The sequence below is a fragment of the Pleuronectes platessa genome, chromosome 8, assembly GCF_947347685.1.
Source record: "Pleuronectes platessa chromosome 8, fPlePla1.1, whole genome shotgun sequence".
Lineage (NCBI taxonomy): Eukaryota > Metazoa > Chordata > Actinopteri > Pleuronectiformes > Pleuronectidae > Pleuronectes > Pleuronectes platessa.
Genome location: NC_070633.1, coordinates 27,834,281 through 27,853,382, shown reverse-complemented (window position 1 = coordinate 27,853,382; position 19,102 = coordinate 27,834,281). Strand labels below are relative to the sequence as shown.

Sequence of the window (19,102 nt, the reverse complement as noted above, 5' to 3'; positions counted from 1 at the left end):
CCTGGACGAGCAGGAGCAGCTGTTGAATACAGTTCTCTCTCTCTCTGGAAACTAGACTGTGGAGGGTCAAACTTTTCCTTTCCACAATGATCAGATTTTATTCCTTACACACTTATATAAGTTTTTCAGACTTGAGCAAAAGAATAAATGTGAAAAACAAACTAGTCTGTATTGTCCTGCAGTCCAACATACACAAATCCTCCGCCTCCTCTTCCTCCTCTTCCTCCTCTGGTTGCTGATGGGGCGAGCAGTTGTTTTAAGAAAAGGTATCGTGTTGAGTTATGTGCACAGTTTGGTTGCAGATCACGACTCAACCTTTGAGACTGCTGCTGTCGAAGCAATTTATGCAGAACCACGAGCGACTCTAATTACTCCAGTGTGTTCATCAGCTGGAGCTGCAGGGGGGGGTCTCACGTTAATCACAGTATTAATACAACATCATCTGTAGGAAATCAAAAGCTTTTACTTTGTCATGTTAAATCTCTTTAGAGCCTGGTTGAGCTCCGTGCCGTCCTCCTTCACCTCCTCATACACTTTCACACAAGCAGCTGTCAAGTGCTTTCCTTGGTGTGAGTGAAGTTTTACATTCTGTGCAGCCAAGAATAAAACAAGGAGGTTGTTCCTACTTCTGTCACATGGACGTGGTTTGGGTTTAAAAGTCTGACCAGAGACCAGAAAAATGCCGTAGACCGTACTACTACTACTACCACCCCCCCCTCCCCAAATGCATGAATAACTAGAGCCACGAAGAAACCACAAGAGCCACCAAAGTTCAGTCTAGTGCTCAAAACAAAGACCAAACCCAAATACAAAGCCAGAGGAGGCTACTAATAATAATAATGATAATTTGTATTGCACCTTTCAAAGTACCCAAGGTTGCTTCACAGAGGAAAACAAAGAAATTCACATATTTACTGCATCGCTATCTGAATCTTATGAAACCACCAATATAAGTATGAGATTTTGGTTATATTGCACAGACCTTTTATAAACAGTCACAGTTCAGAATTCTAAGCTTTCACAGGCAATACTAAATACTAAAACTTGTTTTTGCATTTCATGTCTCTTTAAGCTTCTATTAACAGAAGCTTCTTCTAAACTTTAGCCTCTTTTCAGTGTTTTTGCTTTATACATGTATCAAAGACTATACAAAATAAATTCTAGTTTGTGTTATACTAAAATTCAGGACTTTAGTCAAAAGCTTAGGACGAATAAAACATCAGGGTTCTACTGTTTCCTCAGAATGCAGCAGCAGTTCAGCGAGTGTAAAGGATCAAATTAAATGAACCTCCACAACCTATTCATGTGTGATTCAAAAGCGTGGGGGTGTCATGGTTTACTCCCAAGCTGTTCAGCTCCCACTGCCATTCACTGGGGTTCATTGTACACAAGGTCCTCAGTCACACCTTCAAGTTCCAGACGTAGAGTAAGTCAAAGAGTGAAGAAGTTAAAAAGGAGGAACAAGGGGAGGAGGGTGGTGTCGGAGTAATGGACGGATATTCATGCATCTACAGGATCAAGGAGTTCTATCAAGGAAAATAAGAAAGAACCAGAAGTCAAGGTCATCGACTGTACAGGCTTAAACTGTAAAATCAATATCTACTGAAAACCAAACCTGAACCATCAAAGAGAAGTTGTGAGTAATGACTAAAACTTCCTCACACCAGCGGATTTAGCCCACACTTCAAGTTGCGTCACCACAGACACACACAGACACACAATCCAGACTAAGAGAAAGTTGACTGTGGTTGTAATGCTCAGCTGACAAACCCCATTAAAGAGTGGTGCCGCGGAGGTAAATGAGAATTTGGGTTAATGACCAGGACTTCATGTTCCTGATGGGTGATAACAGTGTGTAGATATGAAAATTACCCAGAAGTCTAAGGGGTTCAAACAGTGAAGGCCTTGTCTTACAACAGGAAGTGGGCCGTCGGCATGACGGAGCGGTACGAGGAAGATTTACTGTCACACAGAAAGTTAACTGGAAGAGATGGGGGGGGGGGGGGGCACTTTCTCTGCATGTCAACAAGCATGCTGGGTCATGCAAGTTCACAAGTCAACAAAATATGCAGCATAGGTCGAGTTGTTTGGATTTATCCTACATTTAAAGGACAACAATTCAGATGATCAATTTTTTTTTCTTTTCAAAAGCCCGTGGAAACTGTTCTATGAAATGTCACCTCTTAAAAAACAAGAGGGATCAGATTCATCAGTAACACAAACAGTCCGAACTCTCAGCGTCTTCCCTCTGGGCTCAGACCACGGTGTGGTTCAGTCCCAGGTGGGGAGGTTTACTGGTGTCTGCCGAAAACCCAGAGGCAAGAAGAGGCTGTCCATCTCAGCTTCCAGGTGCGAAAGTGGAAGAATGAACTGTGAGCTATTTAAACTGCTGCCCCCCCTCTCTCTCTCACACCCACCCATACACACTCTCTCACATACTCCCACACTTTAGCATACCTGTTCAGCCAATGAATGGCTGAACAGATTGATGGTCTGAGCGTGTGGAGCCTGTGGACTGCCACACTGTGCAGCCATGCTGGGTAATGAAAATCCAGTGATGTGCTTGAATACTCCTTCAGTGTCGTCGGGGGTGGGTGGGGGGTGGGGGGTCTGATAGAGACCTGAGGGTCAAGAGAGGGTATTTAGACTGTGTGTGACGATGAAGGCTAAGGATTAAAACTTAGTGTACATGAGGTTGTTGTAAGTCTAATGTGAATAGACATTTGAACCCCCCCCCCCCCCCATCACAGTGTTTTATCAATAATGTGTGCATTTTTTTGGGTGAACTATTTCTTTAACCTCTGACCTCAGACATACACTTGCCCAGATGTGACCTCATAAAGAAAACGAAAAGAGAAAACTTTCCAGGCTCAGGGCGACATTAACGTGTGTGTGTGTGTGTGTGTGTGTGTGTGTGTTAAAACAGGATCAGTCCAGATGATAAATACCATGAGACTCGTATAATACACGACAATCTCCAATCTATGCAAATCTAAACTGAATTAATATACAACTGTGAGTCAAGTCAAGTTCAGTCTTGTTTAAGCGCACACGCGCACACACACACACACACACACACACACACACACACACACACACACACACACACACACACACACACACACACACACACACACACACACACACACACACACACACACACACACACACACACACACACACAAATCAATACTATATCACCATCTTGTGGTGCTAAAAGGTACCACAGCTGATAATTTGAACTTGATTCACAGTGTCTGAATATTAGTTAATAATCAATTAAAGATTAATTAACAAAGCAAAGTAAACTGTTCAATTTATCATCATTTCTAAAAACACAAGAGCTACAAACCAAACAGTCCATAAAAAACCTGACAGAAGTAAATATACATGTTCACAATATGAACTGTGATGGAGGAAGTAATCACATCTTTCACTTGTGTATCAATAGCAATACCACAACGCAAAAGTACTATGACAAGAATTCACAACGCTGAGTACATGTACATTGATAGTATTGGCATAAGTAGAAGTACATATTTTACAAAAGAGCAAAACTATAAAGAAAGCGTTGAATCAATGAATCCTGAAAGACGACTTTTTACAGGTTATAATCTTGTGAATAAATGTTAAATATGTTTCAGATGAACGGGATGGATCTTTGAGTCAGTAATGAAGTAGTATCACCTGTACAAGTACGATAAGAACTATAGTTTGTAAAGTGTACAAGTTTAATGTGCAAACAACCGAACTAAAGCTCTATATAATAAAAACTATAATAAGAATAGACATCACAACTTAAACCGATTTAAAATAAATCAGCCGGAGAAGCAACAGGAACTGAGATGACTGTGGTTTGCATGTTAGCACGTTAGCATGCTACTCACCTCTGGAAACATGGCGGCAGACGTGTCCACAAACAACAGGAGAACCTCCGCAGCTACTAAAACCTCGAGCTAAAACAAGCTAACAGCTAAACTACTGTTAGCTACTAGCTTCAGAAATGCTAACTGCACGGCCGGTGCTAGCTTAGCAGGTGAACCATGTGGTTTTGGAGGGAACTGCAGTGGGCGTGGCTTCGACAGGTTGTTAACCCGCCAGAGAGCGTCAACACAGAGGCTGCAATTCACCTAGGGGGCGCTAGTGAGCCCAAACGGGACTTCATATATGGTTTCTACACAATTTATAAACATGTAAAAAACATCCCAACATACAAAACAAGCTGTCATTCTTGAATTTTGTAATTTTATAGAGATGATGGATTTTAGAACTTTTCAATCCACTGATTTTTATTTCAGAGAGAAGTGAACACAAGTAGTTTCTCAATATCTGTTTGCGTGTCGTCAAAATTCAATGCATCTTTGTGTACTTCTTGAATACAGTGTGTGTATTGTGTATAGCAGTAAAAATAACACGAGTCACAGGCAAACAGTTGTTTTTCCCATTTTAATACATTATTTCTGATGAGAGGAGCAGATTCAAATCTCATCACCGACCTAACGATGCGGCAGAGGCAAACACACTGAGCCAGATAAAAGATTAAAAAAAAGAAAGAGCATCTGTGTTTCTGCAGTTATGAAAGAACAAGTGTTGAATCCCCAATTTAACAATGAAGGGACAGAACCAGACGAGAACAATAGATGGAAGCCAGAAGAAAAGCAAAAAGACAGTGACTTAGATCAGTGATTCAACTTTCTGAAAGGCAGTTTCACTTTTATTTCACTCATATTCCTAAGTGCAGCGTTCAGGGTTGTAGAGACATGATGAGAAAGCAATCAATAGACAGATTAATTGGCATTTATAAAGAACTCATAGTTAAAACATTCAAACAATTCCTATTCTTCAAAACAAGCGATTTGAATATGTCAACCGGGGGAATTGTGATTTCTCGATCATTGAATCAGATTCAATGAGAAACAACCTGAATAAAGAGGCAAAGGCAAAAATCTGCAATGAAACCCTTTGAGAAATGATTTGAAATAAAACACAGAAGCTGGACGTGTAGCAGGAGCAGGGAGAAATGACTTAAATGATCAGTAAGTGCTGATGATCATTTCAATTAATTCAAATTTATTAAAAAAAATTTAACGATTAGAAATCAGCAACAATGAGAGCAACAGCCACACAAAGAGAATAAATCAGCCTATACTTCGCTTTAATATCTTTTTCTGTAGACTGAAATAAAAAAAATAAAAAACTTCACAGCTCATTACCAAAAAAAATATCAGATTTGAGTACTTTGATTATATAAAAATGGTGTGAAACGCCATGACTGACAGCTCAGACTGAGTCCTGATTGGCTGAGCCTGTGTATGGGCGGGACCTTGATACTGTGGCTTCCTATCCTGCTCGCCACTTTGCAGACTCTGGCTCCAAATGTCATCCTGAGAGGGCGGTGTTCAGTTCTGGGATATTTTGGTGAGATCTCTAGATAGTGGGAGGAAGTGGAGACACGAGCTCCATCTTTATTTACACTCTACGCAGTAAGTACGGTAACAAACTGTTTAGAAAGATTTTGTTTTTTTTATCTAAATGACAGTTTGATGCCAAACTTTCACCCTCTTTGTAGGATCACACTTGGAGCAGAGACCAGCAGGAAATGGCTGAAGAATCAATGAGCAGTTGAGAACACAATCGTGAAAGAAACTCAGAGTGCAAACGTTGTAAATGACAGTAAACTCATTATGATGCTTCCATGAATGAACACAAAGACATGGAAAACAAAAACCAGCATGGATCGGGGTCACTTATGGAAGGAGCCACTTGTTCTGCACGGACCCACCAACACCACGAGTTGGCGAGATTCACTCTCAACGCAGTGCTTCGAAAGATATAAACATTTGTACAATCTTTAGAAAAGAAATTCACATTGAATGTGCTATGTCATCTGGAAACAGTTCATTCCACCACAAACACCTCAGCGACAAGGCGCCTCTTCCTCCTTCCTCCTCAGTAAAACCTCTTGTTCCTCTCCTGTCTCTTCTGGAAAACCACAGCTCCCACCACGGCGCACACTACGATTCCCAGCAGAGCGCAGAGCAGGAGCAGGAACACCTTCCAGCCCGTGAGGGGCGTGCCCCGGAAGTTCCCAGTCGGGTCGTCGATGTTGTCTGCAGACAAAAGTGAAGAAAGAAGAAAGAAAGTGTTCACTGCTCGTCTGGTTTGTGTGAAACGGTTTAAAATTCTTATTTGGGAACTGAAAGTAATTTCAAAACAGGAAATAAGCTAAAGACATGAGATCGATGCTCTATGTGCAAATAATCCTGGTTTTTATTTCTGTTACCTTTAGGAGACTTGAGCAGATTGACACTGGGCTCGATCTTGGTCCAGTCCAGGTTCTCCTCCTCAGGTGTGTGTTCCACCATCAGCTGGTAGAGCTTCATGGAGATGATGTCATGGTTATCTGGAACAAAACATCAGTCTGAACTGTTAGCAAACAAAAAGTACACGGGAGAAAATCAAGACTCCATTTGTTCTGTCTCCAGCCCCGACCCACCGGACAGATCTCCTGTGGCTGCTGAGGCACCGAAGAAATATCCAGTGGGAAGTCGAACCCCCCCGATGTCAATGCACTCCTTCCACTCGTTCTTGTCGTCCACGTCAATCATCACCTACAGAACACAAGCTGGATGTAAGTGATGTAATGCAGCGCAATAAAAAGTGACTGTTTCAAAAGGTTTAAAACAAGAAAGTTTGTTTTATAAATCACTATTAACTGCTTTGGACTATAAACAGCTTGATTCACTTAAAGCAACTCAAGAAAGAGAAGCTTCATCCTCACGTACAGTGAGTCGTCCTCTGGAGTAGCGGACGGCGAGGTACGTGTCGTGATCTCTGTTCCTGATCTCCGCCGAGCAGCCGCCGAGCTCAGACGAGCGTCCGTCTCTGCCGTGGTCGTAGCTCACCGAGCCGTTGTTCACCATGGCTGAAATGAACGGGAAGGAACGCTGGAGACGGACAGAAGAAGATTAACGGATAAATCTTAAAAAACTGTTATTATACTAATAGAAATAAGGATGATGGACAAGTGTACACATAAAAAAGGAAACCTGCTGTACGTTTGAGGTCATATCCGCTCATGCATATTTATTCTTATACATAAAAGCTGCTTTCACACTGCAGGAACATTTGAGATTAATTCTTAAAAAGTGCAGATATCGGATCTTTTGGATGATAGGATTATTTTTTTCTAAAAGAAATTGCATCAGTGAGTTAATTAAGAATAACTTTATACCAATGTGTCCTACTTCCTCTTGAGATTTAGATTTAAGTGTTTGTTTAGTTTTCCAATAAACAGAAGAAATCCATGTACATATTTGGTGAGTCTTTGTCTGACTGACAGGAGGCGTCACTGACGAGCTCTGAGTCGAGTGTTCTCAAATAAGATGGATGAACAGATCGGTGTGATGTCACATGATTAACATGTTCAGCTGCAGTGTGAAAGCAACTCCGTGACAAGACAAGCAAACAAAAAATGATATTAAGACTAGAACTTGACTGATGGGTTTGATGCCAGTTATACATCAGTTGATATTAATATTAAAAAGGGCAATGATTCCTAAGATGCTGTTATCAAAGACTATTATTTCATAGTTTAAACCATAAACTTCATTACAAATAACTATATCAAAGAAAATAACAAAAAACGTAGGGAACTTGAATTCAGAAAATATCTAATATTATGACTTAAAATTAAATAAGGTTTTAATATAAATCAACTAAACTCAAATATCTATGTTTATGTTAAAGGCTCATGTCTGCAGATATTCTGTGGGCCAACCAGTCGGGCTCTTATTCAAACAGTTAAAGTGAGGACGATACAGTTCCAGAGAACTTTCATGCTCAATAAGCATGATTTCTTTTTGCTGTAGAATAAAAAAAGCCAAATCAATTCTGTGGGGTTTTCACTGTTAACATGCTTGAAGGTGGAGCGACATGCCCATTTAAAGTGATGACAACTGCACAGACAGTAAACTGAGGAGTAGAACCTGAGCAACCACTCACATCCGACGCATCGTCGTTAGAGTAAGTATCTATAAACACGGCCAGCCCGTGGAACAGAGCATTGTTGGAAAACACAGGTCCTGTGGAGAAACAAGCGGGTCAATCACCTCCAGCCACACACTGCACACTTACATCCATTCCATGGAGGTCATTGCGGAAGGTATCCAAAAAAATAGCCAGGCCAAGATTCTGATCTTGGTTTCCAAACACTGGGCCTAGGATGGAGGCAGAGATGAGGCGAGACATGAGCAGACATCTTCAGACACTTTGTGTGGCCAGCACTGACGCCAGCAAGCTGAGATGATGAGACATGAAGTAAAAAAAGCTTCCTGATGAAGTGACGAGTGTTCACTAACACCCCCCCCCCCCCTCAGAGGGAAGTGACAGCAGGACTGGACCAATACACATCGTTGGATTTACTCAATCTGAACTGGAGCTCTTTACCTTCTGTTCAGTACAAATATTATACATTTCTGTGTTGCTCTCACTGGTCAGATGAGGAGCCACGGATCAGAAATGTGTTTTGAGTAAATCCAAACTTCAGCATTTTGCAGTGACTCAGCAGAAAGAAGCATGAGGAAGAAGCGCCGCCTCTACCTGGATGCAGTCGGTCCTTCGTGTACCAGATGGCGAGGCCATCCCCGTGGAGATTCTTTTTTCCTGACCCATGAACTTTGAACTGCACGTGCATCTCCCAGTCCTTCAGGTAACAAGGCTGTGGACCACAAACAGGGGACAAGAGGTATTGGTTTGCTTAAATGAACTTATCACACACAGATAAACGACACCTCAGTCTTACAGGGACTATATCAGAAAATATGAAGAAACAACAGATGAACTAATATTTTAGGCTGAAAACGTTGAAAGAGAACCAGGGGAATGGGCGCGGCTTCATGTGAACGTGATGGAGAATATTAGTTCTAAACCCGAAGCTGAAATAGCAAAGACTTTGGTGACAATGACAATAGACAGAGAGATAATATGTGTGTTTGTGGTTTATCCTCACCACAGTGTTCCAGATGGATCCCTGCTTGCTCTTCTCATCTGGGGTGAGTCGGACGTATGAGCCAGTCACCAACGTGCTCCCCCAGAAATCCCACTGACTGCTCGCACTGCTGCCAACACCTGGGAGACAAACAGGTGAAGTGACAGGAAGTGATCAGACACAAGACAGCGTGCGACAGGAAGAAGAGAAACATATGGTTACAGCTACACATCTCTTCTGACTGATCTTATCTTTGCCGATGACCAGATCAGTTGCATGACTGTTCCAGATGAGATGTAAATAATACGCAGTCGTCTTCTTGGGTAACAGACAAATATGCACAACTTGTAAAACAAGATGGTTGCTCAGCATTCACTCAGGTTCTTCTGCTAACACTTGGAGGAATGTACTGCATAGTATTCACTGAAATTGTTTTACTGCATGTAAGTGCTCAACAAAATACGATGATTCATTTCTTGTAATCGGGTGAAATGCCTTGTGTCACATTTCATGTTGTAATTTCTTGTTGTCGTCAGTAGGTGTGGAGCTGAGGGTTGTTTGCTTTAAGGACAGACAAAGGTAAAGAACCTGACGCCTTCAACAAACACCTCCGTGGCCTGTGTGTGGGGGGGGTGGAGGCCCCTTTGCACCTTTCGTCAGGACACATGACTTCTATGTTTGATCTCATAACTGAGGCAGGGTGTGTTCTCTGCTCAGCCGGAGCTGTGACGTCTCCAAGCTTCTCACCTTGTTTTCTTCTCCACCTCATTTTGAATATCTGCTAAATATCTATCTGGTGTGTTTAACTCATGTTCAATTATTTTATCTAAACAAAATAAAAAATAATGTGACTAAACCGACTATACGAGACTTTTCCAATTGTTGTTTAATGATAATATGCATATGAAACAATAACAAAACTGACTTAAACTTTGCTTTACTGATGTTTTATGAAACATTTAGAGCCGCTGATGTTTCTGTGTTGTCAGATAAACAGACAGGCAGACAGATGGATAAACAGATATATATATATATATAGTCTCTAACTTTTTATATCGCATGACTCTTCCTATTTGCTAACAGTACATTTCAAAACGCATATCACATTTTATTATCACATGAGAATGACGCACGATAGGTTAGGTGCTTACTCTGACGTATAAATGACGTCATAAATAACGTATTAATTGTCTCCTGACAGGCGGCGGCGGAGGGGACAAACGTCATGTTAGCATGCTGCTAACGAGCTAGCCGGAACCGCTCACCTTGGTACGGCTTCATGAGCGAGTGTTCCCGCTTCAGGTGCTCCGTGTTCCCGTCCGTGATGTCGCAGCTCACTGCACTCAGCCCCAGAACCAGGAAAACCAGAGCCGAGCTCAGAAAAACCCCGAAACCGTCCATGATACTCGAGCCGCCGCGGAGAGAAACTCTCACAACAAACTGCTTCTTCCCAACTCCATCCAGCCCAGCCCGTCCCCGCGCTATTGTCGTCCGGAGGGAAACTACATTTCTCCGGGGTTTGCAGACACTTTTACCGAAGCAGAAGGGACGTGTTTCTCCCCGGAGTGTTTTCAAAGTCACAACCGCTTAACGTAGAAAATATTAGTAAAACAAACACAAAATGATTCGCTTGTTTTATCAACGTTCAGAACACGGAACAAGTTTTCATACCGGGAGTGTTTTCCCACGGAAGACTTTAGTAGACGGTCGAGTTGTTCCCAGCCAATCAGACAGAAGCACATCGCAAATTGAGCCAATCAAGGGCGTCTTGTCCTTCACGCCTCGGCCACTAGATGTCGACATAATACAGAATTAAAACAATGGAAAACACAATGAAGAGACTTTGACTGTCGCCCCCTGCTGGTCAGAACGAAACACTGCGTCTCCAGAATGAAGTCCTATGTTTGTAAATGAGATAAAAACAGATGTTTGGTCAAAGAATAAGAAACTATCTCTCCTAGTGTTTTAAATAATAATAATATAATAATAATACATTTTATTTTTACAGTACCTTTTATACATATAGTGCAGCTCAGAGTGATTTATGATAAAACTGTGGACATGAAATAAGATAAGTTTAACTCAGACGTTCACATTCTTCATTTGTTCGTCCAGTCCCACTTGGTGACACCTCAGTGAGGTCACGTGTCCCCTGGTCCCTGAAGGCCTCACTGGGACATGGAACCAGTCCCATTCAGTATGACCACCTATCGATTATACATATTGATTTGAACCCGGAGGATATGAGTGGTGTGAATGTGACGGAACCACAGGGCTGATAATTCTCTACACGTCCATCGATCTCTCCGTTGATCCTGCGTTAATCTGATATCAATGAAATCCCCTCGATAAACACTGGTCTTCACAGATCCACTCATGTTTCTTCGACCCCCCCCCCCCCCCCCCGGCTCTGAGTTCATTTTGCCACACTCAGTGGTTTTTGTTTGCAGCCCCGCTCGCCCCACACGCTCTGTTACATCACGCTGTCGTTAGCTCAGTGTTATTCCATCTCTAATTCTGAAAGAGCAGGTGACCTCTTTCTGTCGCAGTGGATTTCTTCTTTCAGAGCAAATCTCTGCGTGAGGGACGAGAATCCGGGGGTTTGATAATAGCTGCAGATTTAAATCTCATCCAAACACCTACTGTTACCTGCAGTCAGTGTTCAGGTCAGCTGATGAAACGCCACAGAGAATAATTACACAGCCCACATGTGTGATTATAAAAAGACGTAGACGACAGTGAGGGTAAGATAACAAACCCACTCACTACTGTGTGTGGTTGTGTTGTGTTGTTGGGAGTGTGTGTATCGAGGGTGGATGAGGGAGAACAGAGAACTTTACAATTTGTATTTGCATTTGAAGCTTTTGTTTCAGGATCAGTTTTAGGTATTAATCCACATTTCTCCAGAAGTTTCAAGCCCCTACTGAATTAATTTTTGGCTACATCCATTCTTTTTTAAGCTAAATCAATTGTCGTCCACACAACCATATTAGCTCCATAACTAGCCCACCTGAAAAGACACATCACAGGCTCACAGAGTCTGTCACTTCTTTTTAAGTATCACTTCTTAAAAAACATTTTTATAAACCTGCTTTCATGTGTGTTAACGTGGTTTTCTAGCTTCCTGCCTCCTGCTCATTATTATTTCTCTTATATTTACTTTTCCTGCTTTGCTGTCAAAGCACTTTGTAAGATCTGTTTTTTTTAAAGCGCTATATAAATGAAGTTTATTATTATCATTATTACGTATTCTAGGCATGTGTGTACTTACATTAAGACCCAATCAGGAATCACATGAGGGCGACTGCGTCATTGTTTCCAAACTTCTGTGTTTTGGTTTTGTCAAAACCTCAACTACAGGTATGAACGTAGAAACTGTGATATGTTTTTAAACTACATTTTGGACTCGAGGGGATGAAGCCTTGGTTTGAAAACTGCATGAAGATGTTTTCAACTGGACGGACGGACAAAGAGACATTTGTTCACGGGGACACAGGTGGCCATGTCCTCTTCCTGATCAGTCTTGACAACCAGCGGTGAATGGAGAGCGTCGCTAACACTCGCTGCTCCGTCTCGAGCAGAAGGACGGCGTGAAGGAGCTTTTGAAATGTGAAAATCAATCTTCAACTGCAGCCTCTGAAGGATTTGGTTTGTGAATAGAGACAAAATAACCCAGAACAGAACAGAAAGAGAATCCACGTGTGTTCATGTTCCACAAACATCTGTTTAAATGACGTCTTCATCAACATCTATTTTGCTTTTTAGTATTTTCTTATGTTTAATAGGAACCAACTCTCTGACGCCGACTCGGACGTAAACATCAGGTGTGAAACAACATCTGTGTTGAACTTCACATCTGATGGATTCCTCTAAAGCTTCTTCCGCCTTCCACAGGACAACATGGAGGTTTGTGTGTTTTCATTCACAAGCTAAAGCTCCTGACCTGTGACCTTCAGTCATTCATCTGCTTCCGACCCTCTGCATTCAAAACTTTCTCAGTGCTGCAGGAGAGGAATCCATCACCACAGAATCTGTTAACACATATTTGATTATACAAGCAAACATCAGTGCACCCATCAGAAAGAGCGATGACCTTCAGATGGACCTGAGCTCACTGTGGCTGCAATCTGCTGCTGAATGAAAGGGCTGAGGCAGGTCACTGCATGATGTACTACCCGTCACTCACACTGAATTATCACAGTACATCAGGAGGTATTCATTTTATATTATACTGTATTCATGCAAAGTAACACAGGGACGTGTGAGTGTGCAGGCTACACCGTTTATCATAAATACAGGAATTTGTGCAAAGGTCGAAACTATAGAAACTGACTAAAGATGGAAGTTGTGCAGTGATCTGTATTTTCAGCATCTACCAGCAAACCACTGGTTGTTTCTACAGAAGTCTGAGAAAACAGATTCTCCAACCAGCACAGGAAACGTTCAGGACTAAATCTCTGTGTCTGCGTCTTTAATGATTAAATTAACCTGCTGGAAAAGTTATCGACAAACTTACAGCAAACAGAGGAAGCGTTACAACCTCCTCTCTGGTCTCAGGGATTATTCAGGTTTTTATCTCCCCCACGGAAACAGAGACAAGTTTATTAATCTCCTGTGCGACCCGAAGCAGCGAGGAGGCAGAGATAAAGAGGAGGCGCCGCGGAGAGGAGACAAGGTTGTGCTACTTGGAGAGAGTCGTGTGTTGAAGTGATAGATTGCTCTGTGGTGGGCGGCTGCGTCCTGCTGGGCATAATAAATACCCATAAACCCCTCTGTCAGGGAGAATGGGCAGAATGGGGAGGCGTTCAGACGGAGGACAAACAAGGTCGTTTAATGAAGTCGTCGACGACTGCAAACAACAGTTTAATGTAGAGGAGCGATGAAGACGAGTGGAGGAAGAGTAATGAAAGGGTAGAGCGACTGCTCCAACAACCAGCGCAGTTTGAGTCTGGCTGTTTTCTCTGTACAAGGTCACAGTGACCTTTGACCTCTGACCCTTGCCCACTGCACCACCTCAAAAATTTGGAGCTGAAAGAACTTGATGCTGGATCCAAGCTTGTGAGTTTAGATCCTTGAGCTTCAGTTTCTCACTGGAGTTCATAGAGATATTAAGCAAACCAGTATAAAACCATTCCCCAGACCCCAGACAACACGTCTCCAGCTCGGTGTGTCGATCACATATTCAAATTACTGACACCCCCCCCCCTGCTCTCTATCCCTCTGCTCCTCGTCTGAGTGGGACAAACCTCAGCGGGAGAAGGAGGCGCGATGAGGAGTAACAGGCTTTGCTCTGGGAAACAAGGAAAAACAGCGTGAAGCCTCGTTTACAGATGACGAGCGACAAAGAAACAACAGAGAGAGAGAGAGAGAGAGAGAGAGAGAGAGAGTTCAGCTTTTATCAGTTAGTGAACTTCTGCAGGAGACATGTCTTCTCTGTGTGCGTTGTGTGAAATGTGAGGTCGTGGCCTCAGCAGGTGATAAAGTCTGAAAAGTGTTTTGATGAACTTATACAAACAAGAAGTTGAACCATCAGCAGATGAACATACTTGCTTCACTGCAGGTGAATCATATATATATATACTGTGTGTTATAAAGCCAGTATAACACAACAGACTGGTATATTACAGTGTGTATATAGAGATAGATATATAGATATATATAGAGTATCAGAGCCTGTTCTGTCACACTTTGTCCTCAGGCAGCCTCCACGTCTCCAACCAGCTGGACGTGAAGACGCTGCTCAGATGAAATGATCATGTGTCAGAGTCGATACTGGGACCTGTCTGTTGTTCTCAGCTGTGTGGACACAGAGCGACAGGTCACGCTGGATTACACAATGTGCAGCGCGCTGAAGTGATATGAACGGTAATTGCCACTTCAGTGTCGTGGAGATGAGGAGAAACTCGTCTGAGTCGCTGAACGTTTGTTTTTCTCAGTTACTCCTGAAGTTAACCTCGTGTGTTATGAATCACACATTCTGACTTTGATTGGTTTAAATTGAAAACGTGTCTAATTTAATTAAATTTGACACAACGTGAAAAAGGCCTTGAGATGAACTTTGGAAAATGCTTTTTGATTCTGTGCAGCGAGTTTCACTTTTCATGTTTGAAACCTGGACTTTGTCGATGCATTTGGATTAAGTGGAATTTTTCTATAAAAGAGAAAAGATGGACACGGCAACAAAATCACATTATTCATCCGGACGTTTTAATAAGATGACTCAATATTTAAGGTTTGATTAAGATTAGGCAGAAATTACTTTTGGATTTGGATTGAATCTCATGTTTACTTATTAAATACTTAACTTTCGAGGTCAGGGCGGAGCCTCGTTATCATGGTCACAGCAATAACCACCTGGTTAATCTTAATTAAAGGTTCAGATCGTTAAGAGAAAACCTGATATTACTAATGTCATTTAAAAACGTTTTTCATTGACAATTTTAATTGACAATTCCACAGGAAAACCTTGTTGTGGATCTTGTAACAAACAACAAAATATAAATTTATATGAAAGAGGGAAAAAGGTTATGTTATTTTTTTGGTGCTTTTTTTAAATTACACGCTCTAATTGTGCGGCTGTGAGTCTTTGTGCAACAAAAGAATCAAACTAAAGTGAAACAGCAAATAGGTTTTGCAGGAAAACACCTGGTGGACGTAATCTTTCATTTATTTTTTAACCTATCTGGTTTAAACCTAAGTTTGAGTAAAATATAAGTGGGCTCTATAGTTTCCAGTCTAATCTCAATGAAGTGATGGAGCCAGGGAGTCGGTCCATCCCGTTCCGCCCATCTGCTCGCTGACAGCTCCTCTCGAATCCTCCGGTGACTGAAAACACTTCGAGGTGCAGATTCTGGCGAGCTCCTCTCCAGCAGCAGTCGAGCCGTGCAGCGAGAAGCGGCAGCTCCCCAGCGGCGACATCTTTAGGTTGGAATTGCCATTTAGTGCAGCTTAATTGACTGTAACCGTCACGCATCTGTCTTCCTCTTCGCCACGTGCACGGCCGACCCTCGTGGGTGTGTGCGCCGAGCATCGAGCCGTGCTTAATTAAGTCCTGATTGAACCATACATCTCGCTGCAGAGCCACACACCTCGGAAACACGGCACCGGGGGGGACCAAGGGGGGGGGGGGCAGTTTGAAACTCAAAGGAAACGACACCCGGCCTCTTTACTTTTCATTATCCAGCCCAGTCGTGTGAGTCCAGGCTCTTCACTGCTGGAGGCCGCTGGATGAAACTCCCTCATTTATAAAACACTCTTTTCTTATGTGTTGATTTGTCCAACTTGTTAATCCACAATTTCTGCTGCTGCTGCTGCTGCTGTGAAAATCCCCTAAAAGCTTCTATTCATGGCTCCTCACCTCGGTCACATTGTTCCCTGAGAGTTAAAACTGTTTGATGTGCTGCGTGGACGAAGGGAACTAATTATTCCTTTGTGTGTTTTGGGCTGAAATGAAATGTTCAAAAGACGAGTGAAAAGGAAACAAGGCTTTTGAAAAAAGGTGGAAGCTCAAATGCACCAACATGCGTTTTTTGAATTTCTGCACTTTGCTGATAACGGCAGACGACCTCTGAGCCGCAGCGTGTCCTTGAAGTCTTCGTGAAGTCTGGGCCAAAACAGTGGAGTTTTACTTTCACACATAAACACCACAGCAGGATATTCTCCACTCAGACGCCTTCACTACATCGAAGAGAAATCTGGGGTGAGGGGGGGGGGGGGAGCAGGGAGACGCAGTTTGTGGGAGAGGAAGAAGAAGAAGAAGTCTCTGCTGTGTCCTCTGACATCCACTCATCAGTTTCCTCTCAGGTCGATCGTCTCCCGTCTTCATCTTTATTCTTTCTCTTCATTCACTCGATGTGTTTTTCCATCTCTTCAGCCTCACATGGCCAAGTATGAAATTACCAGAGAAAAGTAGTGTGGCCACAGGAAGAGTGTCTCCCCGTCTTTAATAGAGCAGATCACGAGTTCAAGCTGTGCACAACACTTTAAATACACTCCTTTAAAAGTGTGTTTGTTGGAATCGTGTATAATAACGTTTCCTCTGAAGCACTTCTACGAGCCGACATGTTCTCTCCACCAGACGCTGTTCTCTTTTTATAGACGTGATAAATGTCAATTTCTCCAAATAAAACTGTTCTTTTTTGTTTCTTTTTTTAAATCCCAGCAGAGTGAAGCCGTCTGTTTGCTTTTCTGAGTTTGACGCCCGTCTGCAATTATCAACCTCGTGTGGGCGTCTGCAATAAAAAGATAAATGTCACTTGCTGTACTTTTGACTACCACTAGGACTCTGAACTGTTCGCAGTCGGGAGGCTGTATTTAGAGTGAATCAAACGGGGGGGGGGGGGGTCCAATCGTCCATCTTTATCTGGAGTCTGGGGTCAGATCCTGTGAATGGTTTTAAGAACTCAGTTTTTTAAATAATACAGATTTAAGCTACATCCACACTTTGATGTTTTAGTCTCTTATTGAAACCCATTTGCTCTCGTTCATAGTTCTTTATACAACTAAACAACCGACTGTAGAGCAGACAATCAGTTTCCATTCATTTTAAATCTTAGGAGCTGTTTTAAAATGGAAATGTTCACTGCCACTTTTTCCATTTCAACAAAAAGGACGTTCTTGTGCCTTGAGCTGACAACTTCTGTGGATGTGACACAAACATTTCACTGCTGTAGATTTTCACTGCTGTTTCCACAATCTCCTGAGACGATGAAGGACTCGTGTCTCCGTCCTGATTTCACCTGTTCACCGTGCAGCTCCACGCAGACGACCTGTGTCCGCCACCTGCTCTGAGGTCAGTCTTGTTGGTGCCTCGTGGTTTTGTCATGCAGCTCCTTCCTGCTGGCTGCTGTGAGATCAGTGTTCTCTTCTCCTCGTGAAGCAGCTCAGCCCAGAGAGAAGGTGACATCGTCTGGAGCGGAAGGAGACGACACCATCAGGTCAGTGTCTCCGCCTCTTCTCCCCCAAAATACCTGTCAGCTCTCGTTAGGTTGACGGGAGAGAAGAGGTTGATGGGAAAGTGCACGTGTGAATCAGGGCTAAAAATAACAGCTGCACCGCGTTTCACCAAAAGATTATCATCGTTGATAAAAATTATGATTCTATGAGATCCTAAATCACTTTGTCTAAAACCAGCAAAACAGATTCAAGTGACTTTTAACCCTGATTTGAAAAAAAGGAAACAATCATGGAAGAAATAGGTGAATTTTAAAAAGAGAAATAAATACATTTATGAAAAACATCATTCTGATTATTATACATGTAAATTCTATACATACAATAACATTAAATTCACATATTCATGGGTATTTCTAAATTTCCAGATGATGTTTATGGATGTTATTGCATTTTTACTTACTTATTCATATTTTTACTTTCCCCTTTGTCTTTTTAACACAGCAGAATTACCAGTTGTGAGAATACTAAAGGATTAATTTATTTTTTCATCCTCTTATCGTATTTCATATCTCATCTTGTTGAGGTCATCAGACTTTTAATCGTGAATCTATCTTCTGGAACCTATGGACGATGTTCCAGTCGTCAGTCTGCTGAACTCTGTGTGACACCGGCTGATGCTGATCACTGATTCTGAGCCGTGAAAAAACACAAACACTTTACAGGCGTGACTCATCTGTGGAACAATCCACTGTTGAACTGCAGCCGTGACAGTTCCATGTTGAATGTGCTGGTTTCCCTCGGAGCCCTCGGTGTGGACGGCTCCTCTGTATTCGCCTCAGCTCTCCGGCTGCCTCCACAAAGAACAATCACCCCAGAAGAAACATTACCGTCCACATCACCACATTCACGTGAGCAGTGGGAATGTGGTGTTTGGGGTAAATGGAAGGAGCAGTGACTCTTATCTCTCTCCACACATTCCTCCGGCGGTGGAGGAACTGATGGAGCTGTTGTTCAAGTTTCTTTCTATAACAACTTTCTCACTGAGTCGTGCTGCTGCTGCCGTTCGACTGCAGCTGAGGCCAAAAGAGGTTTGTTAGTGTTTGGATGCTGGAGAAGTTGCTGTTAATCAATATTTGATTAAGCAGAACAAGATAAAGGATAAATGACGATTAATTCTATCAATGTGTGTAGTAGTTGTAATTCTACTGTCTGTTGCTG

At 42.4% G+C, this 19,102-nt stretch overlaps 1 protein-coding gene across 2 annotated transcripts; it reads right to left on the bottom strand.

Annotated features, from left to right (window-relative positions):
* Positions 1–4,432: 4,432 nt before the first annotated feature.
* lman2 (lectin, mannose-binding 2) lies at positions 4,433–10,492 on the bottom strand. Of its 2 annotated transcripts, none has more exons than XM_053429002.1 (8): positions 10,255–10,492; positions 9,011–9,129; positions 8,602–8,719; positions 8,005–8,084; positions 6,786–6,947; positions 6,497–6,611; positions 6,284–6,403; positions 4,433–6,110 (listed from the first exon to the last, which is right to left on the bottom strand). In XM_053429002.1, the coding sequence occupies exons 1-8, from the start codon at positions 10,388–10,390 to the stop codon at positions 5,950–5,952; spliced, it is 1,011 nt and encodes a 336-aa protein (XP_053284977.1). In that variant the 5' UTR covers positions 10,391–10,492; the 3' UTR covers positions 4,433–5,949. The 2 variants fall into 2 exon arrangements, with proteins under 2 accessions (XP_053284977.1, XP_053284976.1); XM_053429001.1 differs by lacking the exon at positions 8,005–8,084 and adding an exon at positions 8,137–8,219 and having other exon boundaries at positions 10,255–10,491.
* Between the last annotated feature and the right edge of the window lie 8,610 nt (positions 10,493–19,102).

What these genes read in the sequence shown, in the direction of transcription:
- lman2 (XM_053429001.1), bottom strand. Translation starts at nt 10,390, where the DNA reads ATGGACGGTTTCGGGGTTTTTCTGAGCTCGGCTCTGGTTTTCCTGGTT. An exon ending in GCTCATGAAGCCGTACCAAG is followed by an intron (nt 9,130 to 10,254) that starts GTGAGCGGTTCC and finishes TTTGTCTCCCAG; the next exon opens with GTGTTGGCAGCAGTGCGAGC. An exon ending in ATGACCTCCATGGAATGGAT is followed by an intron (nt 6,948 to 8,136) that starts GTAAGTGTGCAG and finishes GTCCGTCTCCAG; the next exon opens with CGTTCCTTCCCGTTCATTTC.